This window comes from Lingula anatina, chromosome 1 (genome assembly GCF_051362555.1).
Source record: "Lingula anatina isolate TDL-2025a chromosome 1, LinAna3.0, whole genome shotgun sequence".
In the NCBI taxonomy this organism is placed as follows: Eukaryota; Metazoa; Brachiopoda; class Lingulata; order Lingulida; family Lingulidae; genus Lingula; species Lingula anatina.
Genome location: NC_141767.1, coordinates 6,251,057 through 6,274,521, shown reverse-complemented (window position 1 = coordinate 6,274,521; position 23,465 = coordinate 6,251,057). Strand labels below are relative to the sequence as shown.

The following is a 23,465-nucleotide window of genomic DNA, read 5'->3' as shown; positions in this document are numbered from 1 at the left end:
TGTTTATTGCACCAGGCTTAGATGATTAGGGCGCGTCAGTCCTTTAAAATAGATCCACATACTTATACAGAGTATTTAGACGTGTCCTTATACAACTGTATGGTACTTATAAAATATAAGCTGGGTCTAAAGCTCCAATTGCGTTGTTCACGCGTTCGATTTCACACATGTATGTCAAAGACTGTTCATCATTTTGTCACTTTGAAATTTAGCCAAATTATATCTCAATCTTAGTTATGTTATTTGCACAAATTAGATTTTTGTCAACTGTAGTTAAATTACCTTTCAGAAACCATGGATCCTGAACAGGTGAATCAGCCTGATCAGCTCTTGCCTCAGGAAGACACTGAAGTCAAATTTAATTACAAATACAAATACTACACACTGCCTGCTGTGAGATATGTGAACTTATTGAAGTTGTTTCTAATACTGGATGGAATTTCTGTCCTTGTGCTGTGGTTAGTAGGTAAGTGATGCTGAATTTTCACATACTGGGGTACCTGACAAAACTAGTTTTATGATCAAATACATAATTGATGAAGAAATATGGTTTCTTATGATTGTCATATCTATTTGTTGTAAAGATAGGCTCTTTTCACACCTTATGGAAGAGTTTTCTTTTTTTCGCCATTTTGAAAGATTAGCCTGGCTTTTAAAATAGTCATTAAGACTGAGCCCCCACATTCAACATGGCCATGCATGCAGTTAAAAACTTTGTTAGTATTGTCTCTTTGAATTTTTTTAAATACAGCACTTTGACTGATAATTATATATATATTTTTTCTAATTTTAAGGTGGCAACAGTGTTTACTTTGAATACAGCATCACTCATTTTCACTGGACTGAATCCGTCTTTGACACAGTCTTAGTGACAGTTACAAAGGTGGTCATTCTATTCGCCATCTACTCCTTGCTGGAGGATGTTTCAATGAAGCTAGTAGATGAACCATTTAACTCGACTTTACAAGGACATAAGAGATGGCTGCATGCATTTTGTATACTATTCAGTATTTTGTGCCTAGCACATGCATCAACCAAGGGAGGATTTGTATTATATCGCTACTTACACGACTCAGACTACAGTGGAATGCATATAACATACTATGTGGCCCTCATCACATCAGCAACATTTTGCTTTCTGGAGACTTTGATGTCTCTCTTGAGTTTTACTTTCATGCAGAGGTTAAAAGTGTTCCGAGTTTTGCACAGACTTGATGAGCATTATAGGGAGTTGGATGAAAATGGAAAACCTATCAAGAAAAAAGTTGATCTTAAAAGGATGCTTTCTTTGGCAAAGCCGGTAAGTATGTAAAAATGGCACGGAACATTTAGCACTTCCACAGCTAAGACACAAAATTTGCACTAGCACATACCATGTTTGTTCTTCAGTAGTTTGCTCATAAGCAGTCAACACAGAAGACATATTCAGGGGCGGATCCAGAGATATTTTCTGACAGTCTTCCAAATTATCTTTGTTGATCCATCCACCATTTCTGACCGTCTTCCGACAGAAAAAATTAGATACCCGTCAATGTAAACTTGAAAATCTGACCGTCTTCCGGAAGACCCAGAAGACCGCCTAAATCGGCCCCTGATATTACAGACAAATTATTGAATTTCCTCTTGAAGTGACCAGTTTCCCCTATATCATTGGTATATACCCAGGAATGTCTAAGAAATTATTTTTGGAGCACAGTTTGTTTTGAATTAGGGCATTACTTCTTAAAGTAGGTGTTTTATTTACATATCTTACTTTTATGAATGCTATCTCTTAATTTAAATTGCACAGCAACTAATTGTGACAAATTTTGATATAAATTGCGTCTTATTCTATTAAGTGATGGGACAAATAAAGACTGTCAGTATCCCTCGATATTTATAGTTAAACATTTTACATTTTGACTTTTTAAATTAGTACAAAATAAAATTTACATGTGCAATACACTACAACTCTGGCCAGATTATTATTTTTATCATTTTTGATATTTTAATGTAGGAAGCTGGCTTAATCACCGTAGCAACCCTGTGTCTGTTAGTCTCCAGTGGCACTACAATGATAGCACCACTGTTCTTTGGTAAGGTGGTGGATGCTGCACTTATATCTATGGGTAAGTTGATAGAAATGCCATAAGGTTTGTATAATACATGTGAGGTGTCTTTTGTAGGTGTCAGGAACATGAAAGAAATGTTAGGATGTACATAAGCATATAACTTGTAAATGGTTCCTGTTTTAGCTACTTGGGATGTAAAGTACATAAGGGACCCAGTTTTATTTAGACCTAATTTTTACGAAGAATATGTGAAACATCTTTATAGGAACTTTTTTTTTCTCTATGGGAAGTCAGTTGTCAATATGAGTAGTTAACAAGTAAATAGTATTTGTTTTATTTTCAGAAAAACTGAATTTGACGATTCTCATTTTGGGCTTAATATATGGAGTTGGATCAATTTTTTCCTTTTTACGGGCATGGTTTTTTACCCTATCTGGACAAAGACTGGTAGCACGGCTCAGAAAAGATCTATTTAATAGTGTGATCAAGCAGGAGGTGGCTTTCTTTGATGTCAACAGGTGAGTGAAAGATATGTATTTAAGTTGTTTATATATCTTTGGATGGGGGTGTAGAAAAGGGATGTTGCCCAAGTATGTAAATTATCTTTAAAAAGTTTTACAAAAACATTTTTACAAACCTATTACTATACTACAAATCTGTGTCTTCACTTCCATCCAGGACTGGAGAGCTGACCAACAGGCTGTCATCAGACACTCAGGTTATCCAGAATGCCATCACAGTAAGTTATATATATTTTGACATTGAACCTTCTGATGTACTTAAGGCCTTCTATGTGAAAAAATTCATTTCTAATTATGTTTTGGTGTAATAAAAATGTATTTATGTGACATAAATGGGTGGATATCCCGAATGCCGTCACAGGAAGTTATATTTTGACTTCAGGCCCTTTTGGGAAAGGAACCGCAGAGAGGAAAAAATTCATCTCTCAGGCATTTAGCAATGAAATCAATATATTTAGGTCTAAGATAATTTACCAAATTTTATGTGGATATGTCAGTCACTATTTATCTATTTACACATTTAGGGATATAATTTAGATGTGTTTTAATTTCAGCATTAAAATGTCGGTCTACTGATAAATTAACTCTATATTTTAAACTGCATAATGGTATTTTTATCTTAGGTGAATATGTCAATGCTGTCCAGGAATATACTTCAAATCATTGGATCTTTGGTTATAATGTTTGTCCTGGATCCAGCTTTAACAGGTGTACTACTGTCTGTGGTGCCTATAGTGTCTCTTGGGGCAGTGCAATATGGTGAGTACATGTATGTCATCACAACAGTGATATGGTGCTGTTTTTCTGATTCGTGCTAATGAAAAAGAAGAAAGCTGGACTTGTATCAGCATGTATTGATCATTATTGTCTGTGAGTTGATGTAATAGGGGGTTACTTGAGTAAATTTTTAACATCTTCCACTGGACAGGTTTTGCGGGTGTACCATATAATGCAGCATTGTTCTAGCAGTGTAATATTCCAATTGCATCTGTGGTACAGGTTACATGGTGAAGAATCTTCGGCAGAAGTTTCAGGACCGTCTTGCAGATGCCAGCACCACTGCAGAGGAGGCTTTGTCTAGTATCAGGACTGTGAGAATGTTCACCAGTGAGAAGAAGACCTCTCAGCAATATGGATCTGATATTGACAAAAGCTACCAAGTTGGAAAGAAGTTGGCCCTTGTTCAAGGTTAGTTTCACATTAAAAAACTCCCTTGATCAGGTATGCCATTAGGTAATAAGTTTGATAATATATGTGAATATTTACAGGTTGTATCTTAACCCAATCTACTACATGTGGGTTATCAGATATAGTTATGTATTGTATAGATCATTGTGGTGGCCTATTTTGAAATTCTTCTATAAAATGATTACCTTTTGTCTCTCCAAGCTGTTCCCGGGTTTGGCTGTTATCTGCATCTGAAAAGAATACATTAAAGAGCAATATCTGGCCAACATTCTCCTTTCTTAATGTACCCGACTGTTTTGTTAGACCTTAATTGTTTTTGAAGTGATGAAGGTCTACTTAATTCATATACCTCATGATAGAATTAGTGCATTTGGGCTAAGAGATTAAAAAATATTGGATAACTATTTGATGTTTCTCTCTGTAGGTGGATTTGATGGAGTGATAGGTATCATTGCTTATGGTGCCATTGTGTTGGTATTGTGGTATGGAGGAAAACTGGTGAATGAAAAGCAGTTATCTCCTGGGATATTAACATGTAAGATTTGTAGAACCGGTGCATTTAAAGAGGAGTTTGATAGCGTATTGATCAGTGGTGATATTTACATTGTGATTGATTTGACATTCCTATTGCCTGCCTCTCCCCCCTCCCCACAAACAAACACACATGCAAATATACACAAAAAAACAACAACTTTAATAGAGATTAGAAAAGGTTAGAGAAAGGTGATCTGATACCTTTTGGTGCAAAACATTACAACTGAACTTCCTTAGATAACAGAAGTTTCAATCTTGTCGCATGATCTTGTTTAACCACCATAAAGAAGTTTATTGCTTATAGTACTTTTTTAGGATAATTATGCAAATACTCTATATTTCCCCAATATCTCACTTAAATACTTTAAGTTATTTCCATTTTTCTTAATTTCAGCCTTCTTGCTGTATACTCTCCAAGTAGCTATGAGTTTTGCTATGTTGTCTTCACTTTATGGAGATTTTATGCAGGTAAAGTATTGGTTGTGTTGCACTTGATGAATGTAATGTTGTACATTCATGCAATCAAAGATTATCAAGATTTATTCATTTTATTTCACTTTAAAGTGAATTGAAAGGAGTTATTTTTTGAATTTTTGAATTGTTCATTGGATTCCAATATATAGACTTTTTATCTTATTAGGCTGTTGGAGCTTCAATTCGCATATTTGACCTGATGGACAGGAAGCCAGAAATCCCCATTGAAGGTGGTTCACAGATTGTGGATATGGAAGGATGTGAGCATGTGTTTACTTGGTTGTAATAACAACATATTACACTGTGGAGCTGGTTTGATTAAAATGATTTACTTTTTAATTAGTAGATTTTTTTGAAAAGCAAAATATTGATATGATAACATAGATTTGTATAATTGTTGTTACGTTGTTATGACTAGTGTAGAGAGCCTGTAAAATGTAATGTGTATGTATTTTAGTGCTCAATAAAGATTATATTTATATTTAAACACATGGCATTAGTTTGCTTCCATAAGTTATTGCACTATATGGTATCTATTAAACATAAGTATCTGATAAACAATTTTGGTGCTTACTATGATGTGTCTGTCAGGACTTTGTCTTTGAAGTAAAAAGTATTTCAATAATTTCCTTGTTATTCCAGCTGTAGAATTCCAGGACGTGTTCTTTACATACCCATCCAGACCAGATACACAGGTGCTAAAGGTGTGTTGATTTTGGGTCATCTTTTGTTATAATAAATACCAGGGGCGGATTTAGGCCGTCTTCTGGGTCTTCTGGAAGACGGTCAGATTTTCAAGTTTACATTGTCAGCCATCTAATGTTTTCTGTCGGAAGACGGTCAAAAATGGAAGATGGATCAACAAAGATAATTTGGAAGACTGTCAGAAAATATCTCTGGATCCGCCCCTGAATACTGTTTAAAAATACTATTCGTTGAATGCTGTAAACGTTTGGTTGAATTGTTATCTTTGCTTTATTCAGGAAATTCTTCTTAAGTATTTCAGTAAGAAGCAGCTATATACCTTATTTATTTATTATTTTGACAGGGTGTTTCCTTCAAAGTGGAACCTGGTCAAGTGGTAGCACTGGTGGGGCCATCTGGTGGTGGGAAATCCACCATTGTGAATATGATTGAACGTTTCTATGATCCAGAGTCTGGGTGGATCAGACTGGGTGAGTTTGGGGGAAAATACTGTATATAGCTGTATGAAATATGCCGGACTGCAATCCACTAAAAATAAAAAAGGCTTGTTGAAAATGTTGCTGAACATGTAATCCACATCAGTTTTCCAAAGCATGTCTTGATTATCACCATCATTTGGTAAAAAGAAAAAAAATCTCACCAATACTTGTTCAGTCATTAAAAATGATTTCATACATTTAGTCAGGAATGAAATAACATGAATGATATGTAATTTTTAGGAGGCAATGATCTTACTACACTGGATCCCCAATGGTTTAGACAGCAGATTTCTATGGTTAGCCAGGAACCAACACTGTTTGCCTGTTCAATAAAAGACAACATATCATATGGCAAAGATTGCACACTAGAAGAGGTAAGTAAAATGCTGCCCATTAGAGTACAAATAAGAGTAGACATTAGGCTTGTACTTTTGTGTTGAATCCTTTGATTTTGGGACCAGATTTGATGTATTTAAAATATTCATGGTTTGAATTACGTATTAATTTATGACAATAAAAAACTGTTATCCTTCTCTTTGAATGTTATATAAGATTTTAAGAAATTTGAATATGAAAATCTGGAACAGGTTTCCTTTACATCAGGTATAGTAATGTAAACCACTTGTGTACAGATTGAGTATTTTCTCAACATTTCATGTAATGTATGTTTAAGAACTGTTTTTCTTCTATCAGGTGGTGGAAGCAGCCAAACAAGCCAATGCTCATAATTTCATAATGGGTTTTGAAGAGCAGTATGATACTCTTGTTGGTGAGAGAGGAGTGCGGCTGTCTGGAGGACAGAAACAAAGAGTGGCTATTGCCAGGGCTCTTATTATGAACCCTTCCATACTTTTACTTGATGAGGTAAACACTGGAACTCACCTCTAACACAATGTCTCATCTGGTACACCATTCTGAGTAAAACAGCTACCATCATCAGTTTCTTTTATTTTTGTTTTTTAACAGGCCTTATATAATTTGATATTTAAAACAAGCAACAAGCAGAGAGGTGTGTGTGATAATAAATATGTGTGTGTGTGCAAAACTGACTAGTTTTGCCTATAGCATGCATTTAGTTTCAAAGCTAAAAGCCCCATATCTGTCATTTATAGGCTACAAGTGCACTGGATGCTGAAAGTGAACACCTGGTACAGGAAGCCATAGACCACGCCATGGAAGGCAGAACAGTGATTGTCATTGCTCATAGATTATCAACTGTCAGAAATGCGAATGTAGTAAGTAAAGGAACTGACCACCATTAGAATTTTTCTCCTTTGCCTATTGGCAAAATGTATACAATATAAGAAACTCTATTAAACCATTTTGCAACATTTGGTCTGTGAATAAATTGAAAATAAAGAGCTCTATCCACAACACTCTGGAAAAAAGCCAAATCTACCCTTAGAAATGCTTTTCTAGTATGAAGGTTCCAAAGAGTCCTTTGCTTAATTTTAGGTTGCTGTAGTGGACAAAGGAAAAATAGTAGAGCAAGGAACACATGAAGAGTTGCTGGCTCAAGATGGGGTATACAAAAGATTGGTGTTGAGACAGCTGATGGCTGGGGCAACAAATGGTTTAGACTTTAATATAAATAATGATAAAGATGATAGCAATGGCCATTTACTTGACTAAATATAGGTAAAGTTAATAAGCAACAGTGTCTTATTTATTTTACGATCCTGTGTCTCACATTTACCAAGCATTTCTATATATGTGGTACAGGAAGCCACACACATACACATTTATATGTCAGTCACAGCTATTGTTAGCACCAAATCTGGAGATGCTTTATATAAAAGGACACAGTATATACAATTTTACGTTTGTATTTGATGGTAACATTACATAATGACAGATATGCAGGGTTTATAGTTTTTTTTACTAATTTTAAAATTTATTTGTAGTACATGGATTTTTTTTTCAAATTTATTTTTAAATTTATCATTAAAATATATCATAATATCAACCACTGTGATACACAAGTTTATTTCATTATTTAAACCAGAAAATAGGGCTTTTTTATGGGTATACTTGTCCATCACCTTAATTTTTTCTGTTGATACTACAGGCTCCCCGAGTTTCAGCATACACTCTCTTTTAAGAAATACTATGTATATGCTAGTTGTAGATAAATATTTGATACTCGGGGTCCCTTAAAGCCACCGTCCTCTGCAACAATGCTTTAAGACAAAAACTTACATGCTGGATGGCACTTTACTTGTGAGTGTGCTTAAAGCAAAGGTGAGAACTTTTTGTATTGAGATAAAGGTGTGCTTCTATTATATTTACTTAAAAGATTTAAACTGATTTGTGAGTGATATTTGAGGTCTCACACATAGACTTACATTGGGTAGGGATGATAACAAATAATTACGAAGGGCACCTTAGTATGTAGATCTTTAAAGATTGGTGGTGATTATGCTGTTAATCATTTTTAATATTGCATCAAAATTGACAAATAACCTTATTTTGTGCACTGCCACGGCAAACACTATGAAAGAAAAGTTGTGTTACTTTTTATTTTGTAACTTTCAAGAATTATTCTTTGGATTGACATACAGGTCAAATTGAAACCAGCTTGATTGGATTTTGTTAATTATGGGAGTTTTTTTGTGCATTTCTAATTTTCTTATTCTGGCATTTCCATGTGAGAATTTGAACTCTAATGAACCTAAAGTCTGATGTAAGTGACAGTCCCTATGCCCATGTTAAAGTGCATGTAAAATTTAGTGTTAATTTTGGTATTAAACACAATGTATTAATACATCAAAATTGACAAAATAACCTATTTTGTGCATCTTTATTTTTTGCTTTTTGTTTGTACATTTGACAGCTTTGCTGCCTTGTTGCATTTCGAGATGAATGTTTTTAAAAAATTCATCAGCCAGCCTTCTTGCCATAGTATCAGTGAATGTGAAGATTTTTCCCTTTGATTTAAATCAAAAGAAATTTAATCTTTATGCTGCTTTTACTTTTTTTTTTTGGTGTTTTCATGTGGGCACTTGCCAGCCTCCAGAAATTTTAAAGCTTTATTTGAAAAATAAAACTAACAATATATTAAATTGGAAATTTTTATTGAAAATTAACTTACAGCACATAACAAAAAACTCCTTAATAATAATTCTAATAAAAAATGTGATATTGAGAGGAGCTTAAAATGCAATTTAAACTTTTTCATATAATATGATTTTATTATGATCTTTATCGTCATTTTGGTGTATTATTTGCACATATAACTCAACAGAACAAAAAATGTATAAAATATTTCTCTTCTCCATCCAAATATAATATTGTAACAGAGAAAGAAAGATTATTGAGAAAAGCAAAAGAAAATGCTGATATCTTAGAAGCACATGCTGAGGCTGCAGAGCAGTCAGAGCCCTAGAACGACAGAAAGAGATAGCTATGCCAACAGAACACAAAGCCCAGAATGCAGTCATAACAGAAACAATCACCCCTACACTAAATCACCCAGCACCAAATGAAATAACACCCCTATTTTACAGAATTAACAGTCCTAGCCGTACAAGTACACAGAATAACTGTGAAATTCCTTGCCCAGACAGACACTATTTAGTGGAAAAGAATCATGGGAGGGTTTTATTGAGCCATTCAAAGCTCGAAGCCAGACTTGTGAAGGGAGTGAGTCAGAAAAACTGTTTAGATTATGTAACAGTCTGCGCGGTGAGGCTGCTGATTTCGCCTTTGTTCAGTTTCTAGCAGAGGTAGTGAATTCCTACCCTCTGCTACAGAAGGCGTTGCAAAACTGGTTTCAAGAGAAGCACACTACAAGCTCCTATTTATCAGAGCTAGAGAACAGAAAGCTCAGTCCAAAAGAAAAACTCCCAAAATACATCTCCGATATTAGAAAGCTAGTATTAAAGGGCAACCCATGGCTAACTGTACCGCCCGTGAGACAATTGCATTGCACCACTTCATAAAAGGTTTGCCAGACCACCAAGCCGCCGTGGCAGTGGACAAGAAAACACCCATAAATCTGGAGGAAGCGAGGGAGGCCCTGAAGAAAAGTATCTTGTTCCCAATACAGATACATATACATGTGACTTGTTAGTGTTCTTAGAAAATAAAAGAAGAAAACCAAATTGAAGTGTTGTGCAGTTTTTCACAGAGCAGAGTCTGGTGGCAGCCATCTACTTAAAGAAAACCCTGATGAGGTTTTGAAAGAAAACCCTAATACAGAGTAAAGAGAGAACATAACACTGGCAACAAGAACCTTACAATATAAAGGTAAACCTAATTTTTACCAGCATACATTTTTACAGTGTTTGTCTCCATTCTTTTTCAATGCAATTAAAGTCACTTTAAATTAAAACAAATAAAATAGAAACTAGATGAGCTTTCCCACTTCAAAATTTTTAATACAAACCCAAACTACCCCCTTGTAATGACATTTAATTGTTGGCAGCATAGAATATTAAATGTGCATTTGGTCAATATATTCATACATGAAAAACCAACATTAAAGTTGGATACAATTGTGCACTTTTTACTGAAACTCTGGGATATGTCAATACAGAAAATACTAGTTTGAATGACAAAGTGCCTACATTGAACTACATAACCCCATAGGTCACGAGTTTAGAGGTGCTTGATACACCTAGCAAGCTTCACTTTCGTTCATCATATTCGAGAATTACAAAGAATAAATAAATAAATAAAAATAATGAAAAATATTAATGATGATATGTGTATATTCTAAAAGCGTTATATTCAAAATTGGGAGAAAAAACGTTAAGTTTTATGTCGATAACTTGATAGGTAAAAGACCATGGACGGAGTTGACACAATATACAAAAACTACAGAAAAATAAGCTCTAATGCTATTACAAATATAATATAGGGGAATGTAAGTATATAATCATGAAAAGTGCATAGACATGTGACCACATTCCTGTGTGTACAAAAAAAAAATAGTTTGAAACAACATAATCAAAATTCTCTGGTCTACAGAGAAAAATATTACTGAAAACAATTGTATCGGTTCCTTTGTGACCTCTTATGTTCCAAGCTCTTGATAGCAATAAGTGGGACTGTTTGTAGAACTGTGACTTGAAATTATTATGACATTTGATTGAGTTTGTCCAACTTCCAGTTTTTGAATTTAATATCTCTATCCAGTTATCAACTCAAAAGTAAAAGCACCTATTTTGACCACTTTCCACTTATAGGTGTTCACTTGGTATAAGTAATGTGAACAATTGCATGGAAATATTGTATTTTTACTTTGGATTGAAATGCAATGTATAATGATTGGTATTAATTTCCTTTTTTAAAAAGTATGTATATCATTTCTTTGAGATATAAATATAGTCTATCTACAAAGAAAACGGAAAGATATAAGACAACAAAAATCACACACACACAGCCCCTCTCCAGTTTTTTTAGCTTCTTGGGCACAGACAAAGAATTGTCTTTATTCCGTGCTTGAAAAACTTGACTTTGCAGCACCAGAAAGATATCTGACGTGACACTTCCTCACTGACAGCACTTGCTTTTCTTGCTTTTGTCGTACATATTTTCATTATTCTTGTCAACTTCTGGAAAAGGATAAACATTAACCATTATTGAGCAGCTGCAGCAGTATCAATGTGAGAGGGCCGTGTTTTCACTTTGCTATGAGCTTAAGACAAATGTATAAAATTTGTCCATAAATAATTTATACTTAAAAGAATTAAAATTCTAGAAGTGAAGGGTTTGATTAATACGTTAAATCTTACTTATGCTTCCAGTTCCCAAATGTCCTATTTGCTTTCCAGCAGTTGTTGTTTCCACTTCATCTAGAACTGCTTTGTCAAACATGAGTGATGACAGGCGAAAGAAAAACTCTTGAACATTTTCACCTAAAATGATATGAAACTCAACCAAACTTTTCTTCTGTTCACAAATGAAAAATACAAAACAATTACATGATTTAAGATATTATTTTGACTATAAAAAAAGATCAATTATGTCTCCGAACTAGTGTGTTAGTACAAAATAATTTCAAAAACTGTCAGATAGCATTTTTTCTGGCAAATTTCAATTAATTCTGTCGATGATTAAATAAAAAGATCAAAATATATTCTTTAGAATAAATGAAGTTTTTTCAGGCAATTATTGAATTTAAAAGTTACCTGTCTTGGATGACACCCCCCAGAATTCTGCTTTCAACTGGTCTGCCATATCTAGTGCTTTGTCTTCAACATCTTTGTAAGTTGCTTCTGACTATTTTATCACAAAAACAACATCCTTCTGTTTATATAAATCATTTTCAATTATCAAATGTCCACGCTACTAAACTTAACAACATGCAAGCAATGATAAAAATATCAAAACTTCTATTAAATTTGTGATGTATTCTCAAATTAATCACCTTTGACTTTTTCAAACAAAATGTTCAAAAGACATTGGTCTTCTAATTGTTAACTATTTAAAACAGGCTATTTCAGTCTGAAATAAGCAGAAATATTCTGATAGTAACTCACCACAAGGTCCTTCTTGGCTCCAACCAAGAAAACCAAAGGGTCATCTGCACTTTTATTGGCTTCATCATACCATTTCCTTGTATTCTCTAGAGACTGAATATCACCCAGGTCAAATACCACAATCACAACTGAAGAAAATAGAAGCTATTATTAACCTTTATCAAACAAGTAAAAGAAGTACCTAAAATTAAAATAAGTCAAGTTATCTAATCCTTTAGCTTTGCTCAATTCTTAAATTCAAGACAGCAAAAGTAAAAATATGTTCAATACAACAACATCTATGGTACACACATGGTCGCTGTAATTTTTAAAATGTATTATTCATTTTGAAGCTTTTTAGGGTCATCTTTGCAGCATCACTTATGAATGGCACTTTTCTGTCTCTATCATAAAAGCAGTTGTCCTTCAGAACTCACCATTTGCTCCTCTGTAGTATGATGCAGCAATACATTTGAATCTTTCCTGACCAGCAGTATCCCAGCTAAAATTACAGACACTTTCTAAATCATGCTCGCTTAAATTATTTCAGGAGCATTATATAACATATAACATGGTCTTTGCAACAAAACACATGGGCCTTCTTTAAAGAAGTCTGTAAAGGGTCTTCATTCTTTCAGTTTCCAAATTTATAAAAGAGTATGGTGCAGTTTCTTAACGGGAAGCATGAATTCTATTACGTACTTGAAAACTATGAAATGTGCTTTTAAACCAGTACAAGCCACCCAAAACAAAGTTGAAAGGGGATAAATAATGGTGCTACTGGAAATGACAGAGCATGTTGATAAAAGAGGTGAAATCTTGGACTATCTTGAAATCTTGACATGCATCACATTTAGAAGAACATTCCACTAAACACTTACATTTGTAAACTAAATGGAACAGATAGTATGCTAAATTTTTCAACTTCAAAATCAACACCAATGGTGGCTTTGTAATCTCTGTCAAATGTGTCATGGCAAAATCTGAAAACATAAAACTTAGGTCTACATATATATTATTTAAGTAGTCTTTGATCATGAAAATTAAGGAAAATATTTATATGGTAATAATAATGACTTAAAACATGATTACATAAATTCAAATTGGAAAAAGGCACACATGATTTTTTTTATAATTTTAATTAAAAATGTATTAAAATATTTTAAAAATAAAAGGGTTTACAATCATGACAATGACCATAAAAACATATTCAAAGAAGCGAGAGAGAAAATTATGTACTGTACGTACCTATTAACAAGGCATGTTTTTCCAACAGCAACATCACCAACTATCACTGCTTTGGATATTTTCAGTCTAAGAATAAATAAAGAAATAAAATTCAAATGTGTCATGACATGTGTGTAAGTAAATCACTTCGTTTACCGTATGTGATTAATGTTTTTTGTTATTTCTTTTTTCTTAATTCATTACCTTTATTACTCATATTTTAACTACCATTAGCATTTTTTCAAAAAACATTAATTTTGCTTGAAATGATGAAAATTATATACCACAATTAAATTTGAATAAAATCTTTAAACATCTTTTAGAAAGTAGTATAATAAAATAATTCAAAAAGGATTTCATAATGTGTACATCAAATAATTCACTTAGGAGTGGGCAAACAAACAAACAAAGCTGTAATCTTACATACCCAACTTTGCTGACCCTGTTCTCAGTGCAAGCAGACTTCACTTTGGGGTGAAAATCTAATTTACTGCTATAAGGACCCACAGGACAACATGGCTGAAGTAAAGCAGAAGAGGGAGTTGTTCTGTATTGAAAAACATGAGATAATAAAGTATAATGAATGCAAACCAACACAGACTGTTTGTTTTAAATAACAATCAGCAAACAGAAAGCAAGATGCCTTAAAAATGTTATATCATTATCAGTGAGAGATAAAATCGACCTTGTTTTAAAAATTATTGAGAATGGCCTGTTGCTACAGAGGCAACAAGTACAGTATATGAAGACGCCACTATCAAAAGCCACAAGTAAAATACTTTGACATCTAAGTTTACCATTTCAATCAAAATAACTTAACGCCCATGGTGTTTTACTGGTGACCATTACCTGCAGTACAGTTCACTGAAGACACAACTTGTTAACCAGCACCATCAATTAATTTCCAATAAGCTATAAACTTAAGACCAGAGACCTACCTTCTGAAATCTGGTAATAATTCTGTCTTTGGCAACATTGGATATGACAACCCTCCCTGGGGTCTGACTTCCCCGGGGCATAGCAACTGCTACCTAGAACACACATTGGCTTTATTATATATTGGTAAGCAATAAAATTATTTAAATCTATCTCGAATAATTGTCTTTTTCCAGTAATGAAAAGGATTAACATTTGAACAGCAGTGTTGGTTTTCCAGATTTCTTCAACAAGCTATATGCAGCCTCTAGATGTGTTCTTGTTGTCTCATGAAGTTTAACTATTAAAACATAGTAAAATGCAGCACTTCTCATACTGTAGATCGCAAAAGAGTAAACATTCTAGTAAACACTTTTTTCTAATTCATTAAGTAAGTGTGTCTTTTGCTTTTCTTAGTCTTTGGCCCTAGAAATTTGTAAACCTGAGAGTAGGGGGTTTAAGGAATTCCGGAAGTTTTAGTGCAAAAATATGCCAAAAATACATGTACTTATTAAAAAATCTGAAAAGTAAAGACATGGAAGTGATAGGACACACCATAAACTTTCGTGTACAGATTTATGCAGAGTTATGTGTCGTTCTGTTCCAAATTTTCACTGGTGATAAAAAACACTCACGTAGAAAAAATCTGAAGTCTAGACAAGTAAGAGTAAATCGATAATCTCATAATGAACTCGTTTTCCATGCATTTTTAGGATCTGGAAAAGATCAGTGGAGACCCGACAGCCGTGGTGTGCATTAAGCAATAAGCGCAAAAGAATGTCTTTTCGAATGATTAATGCAAATGTAAAAGTTTGATAATAAAGAGAACATACCTGCGTGTCCTGTTTAGAGTCGCCTGCCAAAGATAAATGCTCAAAGATAAATGCTCGCCTCTGACAACACAAGTCTCACAACCCGGAAGTAATTCCAAGGGTAAAATTAGATTAGCACATGCGCAATTTAAAATCACGAGCTTCCGGGCACCTTGAATTGACTGGGTTAAACCTTTCATACTTCCTCTTTTAGCTAACATGGCTCCGAAGAAGAAGCCATCAGAGGGTATGAATGACTTTATTGGCTTATATAAAAGTTTATTGTGAATAAAAATGTGGTGAAGAAGTCCCCAAATAGAGGCCCTGAAAGGGTACCTGTTACTGTCATTTAACTGCAACTTTCGTGTTCAAAAGGTTCATTTAAGCGACTCACGTCCCATACATAAGCTTTGTCACTTGTGTGATTCTACTTTATTCCGACCCTTTTCCCAATGTGATCTTGTAGTTATAGTCGAGCAGTAAGTTAGATCGGCCTTGTCAGTAATGAAAATATGTCATTTTCCTTTTATAATGATAATCTGAGTGCGCCCGTCAGCAGTCCCGGTATCGTGCTCAAAGTCGCAATAATCATAGTCATATATGGGCTTTTTGCATCGAGTCACGTTGTTCAGCATAAATACAAGGCTTATTCCACTGCAACTCTTTATTAAACACCAGTAATTGCATCAGTATTTTGAGTTTTTAAACACAATTTACAGGGACAAAGGTAAAGAAGGATGCCCCTAAGGCTGACCAGCCAAAGGAAAAGGCACTGAAGGCCAAGAAGGCCGTGTTGAAGGGTGGCCGAGATAAGAGGAATAAGAAGATCAGAACCACAGTGCAGTTCAGGAGGCCTAAGACCCTGAAGTTGCCCAGGGCTCCCAAGTACCCCAGGAAAAGCACACCAAGAAGGAACAGGTTAGAATTCTTATTCTAATTTGTTGATAGCCTGCCATACAGTCAATTTAATATATGTCAGTCATTAATAAAAAAAGGTCTACAGAAAGTGATTGTACACTTATAGATAGAAAATATTTTTGAAAAAATGTCAATATGATACTTTTTAAGTCGCCACTTTGGTACTTATTTGTTTCAGTTTTTCAATAATTGAACATTTTGTAACCTTGAGTCATGGAATATTCTGGCTTTTATTTAGCCAGAATGAATTGTTTAAGATTGCATATACAAGTGAATTTGGTATTTTAAGTTTTCATTTGCCATATGTAAATGCTGTTGTCTGCTTTTTACAGACTAGACCAGTACAAGATCCTCAAGTACCCCCTGACCACAGAGTCTGCAATGAAGAAGATTGAAGATAACAACACACTTGTTTTTATTGTGGATAAGAAGGCCAACAAACCACAAATCAAGATTGCAGTCAAAAAATTGTATGACATTGATGTGTCTAAAGTAAATTCATTGATCAGGTAAGTCATTATTGTAAACGCAATCTAAAAAGTTTTGTCACAATCCAGTGATATATTTAAAGTTTTGTAGTGATGATGGAATTTTAAAAATCACTTTGAATTTTTAGTGTTCACAAGTGATTTAATTTGTCAGGTAATTTCCTTTAAGTTTTATTCATGTCATACCCTCAAAAACGCATTCATATAAGTGTTGTGTTTTCATACTATCTAAAATGCATTAAAGTGCTGACTTAGATTTAGGAGAGCTTTAATATATCCCAGATTTTTTGGTTTGATTTGTGACAACTCGAATGTATTCAATTGTAGGCCTGATGGGGAAAAGAAGGCATATGTAAGGCTGGCCCCAGATTATGATGCATTGGATGTAGCAAACAAGGTAAGGCACAGCAAACATGATATTAGAAAGGAAAATTAATAAATAAAAACAAATTAAACGTGTTAAGTAGTTTATTGGAGTAAAAATAAACCACCCTTAAGCATAAAGATTGGGGGGAGGGTCGATTTTTGAATAATCGAAGTTAGTCCAACTTCACTGTTGAGAGGCTTTGTTTCTTACAATTTCCCTTTTTCTCATTTCAGATTGGTATAATCTAAGAAGTCATCCTTTTCATTGAGAATTCTGTTCATAAAAAAACTTTACAAATAAAAATGTCATATTTACATGAAGTGAAAAAAGTAGTTTGTCAGTTGCTTTGAATTTCAAGACGAGCTGTTTTAGAATATTACTACATCAGGCGGTAGAAGTACTGGATTGTGTGGACGAGGCACACTGGCATGCAATTTTGGCTGAACATGAATGGTTTAAAACCAGAGGATGTATCTTTCATGTATAGGAAGGTCGTATTCTGCACAGAAAAGGGTTATGAGATGATATTTTAGAAGAGCAAAAGTCAACAGTACATGAACCTCTACCAAAAAGTTTTTTTCTTAATAATAAAAACTATTTATTGAATGAATGAAATGGTTAACCATCCGGACAAACTAAATTATCTTTATTACATAAAATTGTTCATTACAAAAATCCAATAATAATCATGTAACCTGCACTATTCTTTTCCTTTGACAATTCCTCTGCAGAAGAGAGGTACTTGATGGTATGTTCAAGTACAAAGCATAAATGGATTCTATTGCACAGAGCACTGAAATTTTTCTCACCAATACTTAAAATGAAATACTAACTCAATTTTGTTCATGCTGGCTTCCTTTATTCAAGTCTTCTGCACCATGTGCAAACTGGCAGTGTTCTCTGGTCTTTGGGCAGCCATCTGGATGATTATCATGAAACCAACACAATTTAGTTTTCACTGGTTTTTGTTTCAAGTCCTTTTGTTTGATCTTCTGTTTTTTACGTGGAGGTACATTATACTGTAAATTGTGTCCATCTTGATCATCATATCTAAGCCTTACAGCTCCCCCACTTACTGGAATGGAATTGATAATCAAAAGTTAAATCTTCATGTCTTGGTTTAAAGATTTCAAAGTTAAAATGGTGCAAGGCTAAATAATTAGTGTGCATATTTACAAATGTCATGTAGACTGCTCACAATGCCTTAAAAAATCTGAAGATCAATCCAAAAGTTTTATCAATATTTTAAAATCTTAAGTAAAATTATTTTCCCTTAGAAGAAAAAAAAAAACGTCTTAAGTAAAATCATTTTCCCTTAGAAGAAAAAAAGTATTTCCCCTATATTTTGGATCTAAAGTACTCGTATCTATACCTTGAAAGATGTTATGATGATTTCTCAGCAATGTTTGCACTCCACCACATTCACTTTTAAGCCTCTTCAGTATATCACTGCCCAGTAAACTGACAATACTGGAGAGTGGGACCACACCTACAACAATAAAACACTAAAACTTATTTTTACTTCATTGATATTTTTCATATTATTTTCAATAGTTATTATAAATTTCTTGTGTAAGTCAACATCATTACATTTTTAAAACAAATTTGAAATTATTCTCTAACGGTGCAATATCAATATTATTTGACTTAAGACCTTATTTTCTTCAATAAAGTACCTCCTTTACACCAGTTACGACCATCTTCAGTACACATTAAAACAGCGTCTTCTGCATTCAGCACAGCATCAAACACCCTCTGGACAACCTCAGATGTCAGATCATGAGGCAACTGGGTACAGTTTCGAACTTTCTCTACTTTTGCCCTTGGTTGAAAAGAGAGTGCCCAAGCTTTATCAGTCGTATTTGTAGTCTGTAATTTATCAGTTGTATTTGTAGTCTGTAATTGTCCATCTCCTGTCCTATTAACACTGACAGCATGCTCATTATCAGAATCCAATGGAGTTCCATGACTATGACCTGTCAATTGTATTGGGCAGTGGTTGTCAACCATATTTTTGCACCTGGACTTTATGTATTCAGTTATTCTCTGATCTACCATTGCCTCTTCTGAGGTTGTGTAACTTCTGCTTTTCCCTATCAGACATATCTGAAATAAAATAGCACTTACACTAACAACATGTGGCTCTTAAAGAGAGAAATGTTTGTTTTTTGTAAATGAGATATTACATACCAGTCCATTACAATTTACAGATTTGATCTTCTGTAGTTTTGCTTTCCATGAAACAAAATTTAAGAATGAGTGACTATTTTAATTCTTGTACCTCTACAAAACTTTGGTGCCAAATTTTTTCGTAGAAGTTTGACTTCAACTCACACGTTTAGTGGATGGTATCCTTAGTGCATCTTCTAACACATCAAAACCACACACTTCACATACAGTCTTGATGAAATCCAGGTACGTCCTATACTGGCTCTCTCCTGCATTCTTACCACTGAACTTGCTGTCAAAGTCATGATGACAACATGGTAGCACAAAAAATCTGGTGTTATAGGAGGACCTGAAAATTGTATTGAATTTCATAAAACTTTGTTTAAATTCTAAAATTTAAATGAAGTTAATATCTAATTCACATTAATTCACATGAGAATTGTGTCAAGGAATAAAAAAATTCCAACAACAAATAATGGTGTTATGGGCCAAATAAAAGATATTATCAACAGACATACCAAACATAGAACTATGCATATAATGTGCGCTAACCTTGCTGCCATTACTGGTATCCATGGCGTCAACTCATCACTATGGTTACCAATAAGCCAATCTGTGTTGGAAAAAAGATTGGTATCTGAGGGTATGATTGGTGCTTCCTGAAATAATAAACAATGTCAATAATTACATGTAATCAATACCCTAATCCCCTCTACTCCTTGGTTTTAGAAGAAATGCAAACCTCAATGAATGGTCTCCAAGGCAAAAGCTTTGTAAACACAAAATTGATTTTGTTACATTAATATGTCATGGTTATAAAGAGGTATGAAATATCTCCAACTACCAGATTCAGGGTTTGATTTAAATAAGTACCTATCAAATTTTTCAAATACATAAGGAATAGCAAAAGAGCAGGCTAGACCTTTCCATTACAAATTGCCACATCTTACTTGTACATGCCTAAGGAGGTAACATAATGAAAAGAAAAATCTTTCAAACTTGACAAGAATACCTACTCTGAGATCAATGCTATCTCCATACATATCCCAGATGTTCCTCTTCCTGACATCTATCCCAAAACCTGGGTGCTGGAAGGTGATTTAAACATGTGGAGTACATGCTGATATATTGTGACAGTTGTGCATGATGCAATGTTCAAAATTATGGTAGATAAAATGTCTTCAAATAAAACACGAGAGTTTTAGAGAGAGCGAAAACTGAAGGGACTGAAGCCAACAAGCTTGTCTATTTTCTTACTCTGAAGTTGGATTCCATCAGCTCAAAATAAACAGGTTTATATTTCCCTTAAAGGCCTCTGTTGTGTCAATTGTGTAACATTTTTTTTCTAACTTTGGAGAAATGTTCTCTTACCCCTTCTTGCCTCAAGATATGCACCAATAGCCCATTACCACAACCAAGATCTGCAAAAGACTGCTTCTTCTCAAGTCCCAGGTCTACACGTTCTCTTTCCCAGGTGACCTTAAAACACAAAAATAGTGAATTTTTGTAAAGAAGAGTAAGTAAAAGGCAAAAAGAAATGCTTTTCTTTTTTTTAATCGCCATGTTTTGGTTTTAGTGAGTATTTCAAGAGGGGATAGAATGATGGTAAGCAGCTAGTAGTACATAATTTCAAATTAAAAAGAAAAAGAAAAACATTAAATCTTGGAATGCTTTGACGTTCTCTCCACTTTGAATCAACTTAACTGCCTGACTCTCTGACATGATTCAGTATCTAATCTACACAAATTATCTCATTTCATTTTGAAACAACTAAATTCTCGGACTCTCTGGAATGTGATTCCTTATTCGATGTATACAAATTTTATTATCTTACCAGTAAATATGTTGCAATGGCTACATCTTCAAAGACAAATTTTTGGGGGTCTGTCCTTTCAGGCCACTTCTGAAAATTATCAAACAGTTAATGACAATATTGGTGAACAGTGCAAGTGTCCAGAAACTTAAAACTACCTTAGTTTGAACTTAAAGATAATATTTTCCCTTTTAAGTAAGTTTATAATTTTACAGGAAGCACTTTCAACTGTTATTATAATGTATAAAATATATAATAAATACATCTTTATGTCCTTTATCTGTTTTATAATTAATGAAAATTTTATTATCACTATTATGATCCTGATAAGTGTAACAGTTCCAAATAAATATCATCATCACCTTCCAAAAAAAGAGAAATTAATACCATGATTTATTACATTTTTATGCAGGCCTGTAGCCAGCAATTTCATAAAGAGGTTCTTTTTTTTTAAGTGGACCTTTTACAATGAAACTTTTGTGAACCTAGATCAAATTTTACCCAGAATGGACCTATTCCTGACAAAATGGGTGGTTCTTTTAGCTACTGGCCTGAAATATGTAACACTCAATTGCTAACTGACATGGTTTGTTTCTTATCCTTGCCTCAACTAGTTCTCTCCCATATTTTTCCTTCAGATGCTGGTACAAATCATTGTACGCATCAATTGGCAAAAGTTGTAATGATGAAATGTTGGGTTTTCTAAGAGGTGGCTCTTCCATCCATTTGGCCATCTTGTGTAATATGACATCACACAGCCACTGTTCACTGCTGTCACTGGGAGGCATGTCTGGATCCACACACACATTCAGCTTTAACCTACAAGTACATTTAAGAAAAATTATTGGATGTTTAAAAGAAATTATCAGGTTACTCAGAGAATAAAACATGTCAAGATAACCTGCGTCTCACTTAAACTGTAGCATATCAATAGATTTATATATAATTTACGTACCAGTATTTATGATTACTTGCTGCTGGTCTCCAAGTTTGATGAGAACATGACAAATCCAGAAACCAGGGTAGCTCTAAAACTGCAATTTTTTTATTAAAAAATAAATTTAAAAAGGAACACTTAATAATGTTCTGAATGAGCATATATACATGTACTTACTGACATTTTCCATCTTCTACACACAGTTTTACTTCATAAACAAGATCCTGGCACTCACTACTGTTGGACTGAATGCCTTCCTTCTTGTAATGCCATAGAGGGAGAACGACCAAGCTGGAACCCAACCTGTCTGAAATCAATTATCAAAAATATTTCTGTAAATAGAGGCTAAAGACCGAGACTGTTACAGGTAGCGTAGAGAAGTACAATGAAGCATGTTAATTAGCTAATCTCCCAGACAGACAAATAAATAATAAACATGTACCCCCCCCCCCCCCACCAAAAAAAAAAAATAATAATAATAATAATAACAATTATAACAGGAAGAAAGAAAGAAATTCTTTACCAACATAAATGCATTAGGTAATTCCCTTTCTTACATGCCATTTCCACCTGCTATTTTGGTAATTGTAATTTCCAAATTTTCCTTACAGTATCCAGATTCTGATTGGGGGGGGGGGGGGGGGCTGTTAGAGGTTGTGATAAATCTACAGTACTAGTGCTCACATACGAGTTAACTAAACTCATGAAAGTTTATACAACTGGATTACCTAAGACAACAAGCTGTCTTATTACAGGAAACTTGTTAGTATTCCTTGGCAACAAATCCTGTAGTATGATTTCGTTTGTCATACATGCAACAAAGTGTGAGGTATCATCGAGATCACGAGCACCTGCATGGGGGTGGGCCAATTTACTCTTCACACAATCGGCCCAAAGTTCGTTCTTGAATTGAAATGGTGTTGATTTCTCGGCTATAATTGTTCTGTTTTGAAAAAGAATGTCTCTGATGTCAGATCTTAGTTGTGATAGTTTTTCAAATGAAGCAAGTTGTACAGCCCCACATAGCCTTCTGTTCACCACCTGTGGTTTTTCTATGTACACACGTGCAGCTCTGATAAATGAGTCTACAAAGTCATCGTTTGAACAATGTACATCCAAAGAATTTGCTTCTTTCCACTTTGATTGTATTGGCAATACATACGTTGAGTTATCCATAGTATAATGTAACAAACATAATGTGACGCGATACAATTATTCTGCGTTTACACTTTTATGGACCAACACGTCTCAGTACTTGTTGATGTTCAAATGCGATAGTTGTACTTTTAGGCACAACCAGCACAATTTGCTTTGAGCAAAGACAAATTTTTCTTGTCATTATTTTTTTAATATTATTTTTATACTATTTTTACTACTGATGTCATCAAAAACTATTTGGATTA

At 34.1% G+C, this 23,465-nt stretch overlaps 4 protein-coding genes across 5 annotated transcripts; 2 read left to right on the top strand and 2 right to left on the bottom strand.

Annotated features, from left to right (window-relative positions):
* Positions 1 to 289: 289 nt before the first annotated feature.
* Positions 290 to 8,736, top strand: LOC106177582 (uncharacterized). Its single transcript, XM_087000231.1, has 16 exons — positions 290 to 466; positions 795 to 1,300; positions 1,997 to 2,108; positions 2,395 to 2,569; positions 2,730 to 2,790; positions 3,196 to 3,331; positions 3,572 to 3,760; positions 4,185 to 4,295; positions 4,689 to 4,762; positions 4,935 to 5,028; positions 5,411 to 5,472; positions 5,817 to 5,943; positions 6,193 to 6,326; positions 6,646 to 6,816; positions 7,065 to 7,187; positions 7,408 to 8,736. Exons 1-16 carry the CDS (start codon positions 295 to 297, stop codon positions 7,582 to 7,584), a joined length of 2,424 nt encoding a protein of 807 aa, XP_086856357.1. The 5' UTR covers positions 290 to 294; the 3' UTR covers positions 7,585 to 8,736.
* A 1,616-nt stretch (positions 8,737 to 10,352) lies between these two features.
* LOC106153866 (ras-related protein Rab-34-like) lies at positions 10,353 to 15,537 on the bottom strand. 2 transcript variants are annotated; one of them, XM_087000242.1, is made up of 10 exons: positions 15,392 to 15,537; positions 14,582 to 14,674; positions 14,071 to 14,162; positions 13,665 to 13,730; positions 13,298 to 13,399; positions 12,854 to 12,918; positions 12,438 to 12,565; positions 12,087 to 12,177; positions 11,691 to 11,813; positions 10,353 to 11,510 (listed from the first exon to the last, which is right to left on the bottom strand). In XM_087000242.1, exons 2-10 carry the CDS (start codon positions 14,660 to 14,662, stop codon positions 11,449 to 11,451), a joined length of 810 nt encoding a protein of 269 aa, XP_086856368.1. In that variant the 5' UTR covers positions 14,663 to 14,674; positions 15,392 to 15,537; the 3' UTR covers positions 10,353 to 11,448. The 2 variants fall into 2 exon arrangements, with proteins under 2 accessions (XP_086856368.1, XP_086856370.1); XM_087000244.1 differs by having other exon boundaries at positions 15,450 to 15,503.
* Positions 15,486 to 17,472, top strand: LOC106177580 (large ribosomal subunit protein uL23). The gene is made up of 5 exons (XM_013560402.2): positions 15,486 to 15,617; positions 16,090 to 16,288; positions 16,621 to 16,797; positions 17,104 to 17,173; positions 17,377 to 17,472. Exons 1-5 carry the CDS (start codon positions 15,590 to 15,592, stop codon positions 17,389 to 17,391), a joined length of 489 nt encoding a protein of 162 aa, XP_013415856.2. The 5' UTR covers positions 15,486 to 15,589; the 3' UTR covers positions 17,392 to 17,472.
* Positions 17,473 to 17,774: 302 nt separating this feature from the next.
* On the bottom strand, positions 17,775 to 23,348 carry LOC106177579 (putative tRNA (uracil-O(2)-)-methyltransferase). Its single transcript, XM_013560401.3, has 11 exons — positions 22,791 to 23,348; positions 22,240 to 22,369; positions 21,731 to 21,944; positions 21,147 to 21,215; positions 20,684 to 20,791; positions 20,329 to 20,400; positions 19,865 to 19,971; positions 19,478 to 19,661; positions 18,820 to 19,249; positions 18,516 to 18,632; positions 17,775 to 18,218 (listed from the first exon to the last, which is right to left on the bottom strand). Exons 1-11 carry the CDS (start codon positions 23,236 to 23,238, stop codon positions 17,977 to 17,979), a joined length of 2,121 nt encoding a protein of 706 aa, XP_013415855.2. The 5' UTR covers positions 23,239 to 23,348; the 3' UTR covers positions 17,775 to 17,976.
* Between the last annotated feature and the right edge of the window lie 117 nt (positions 23,349 to 23,465).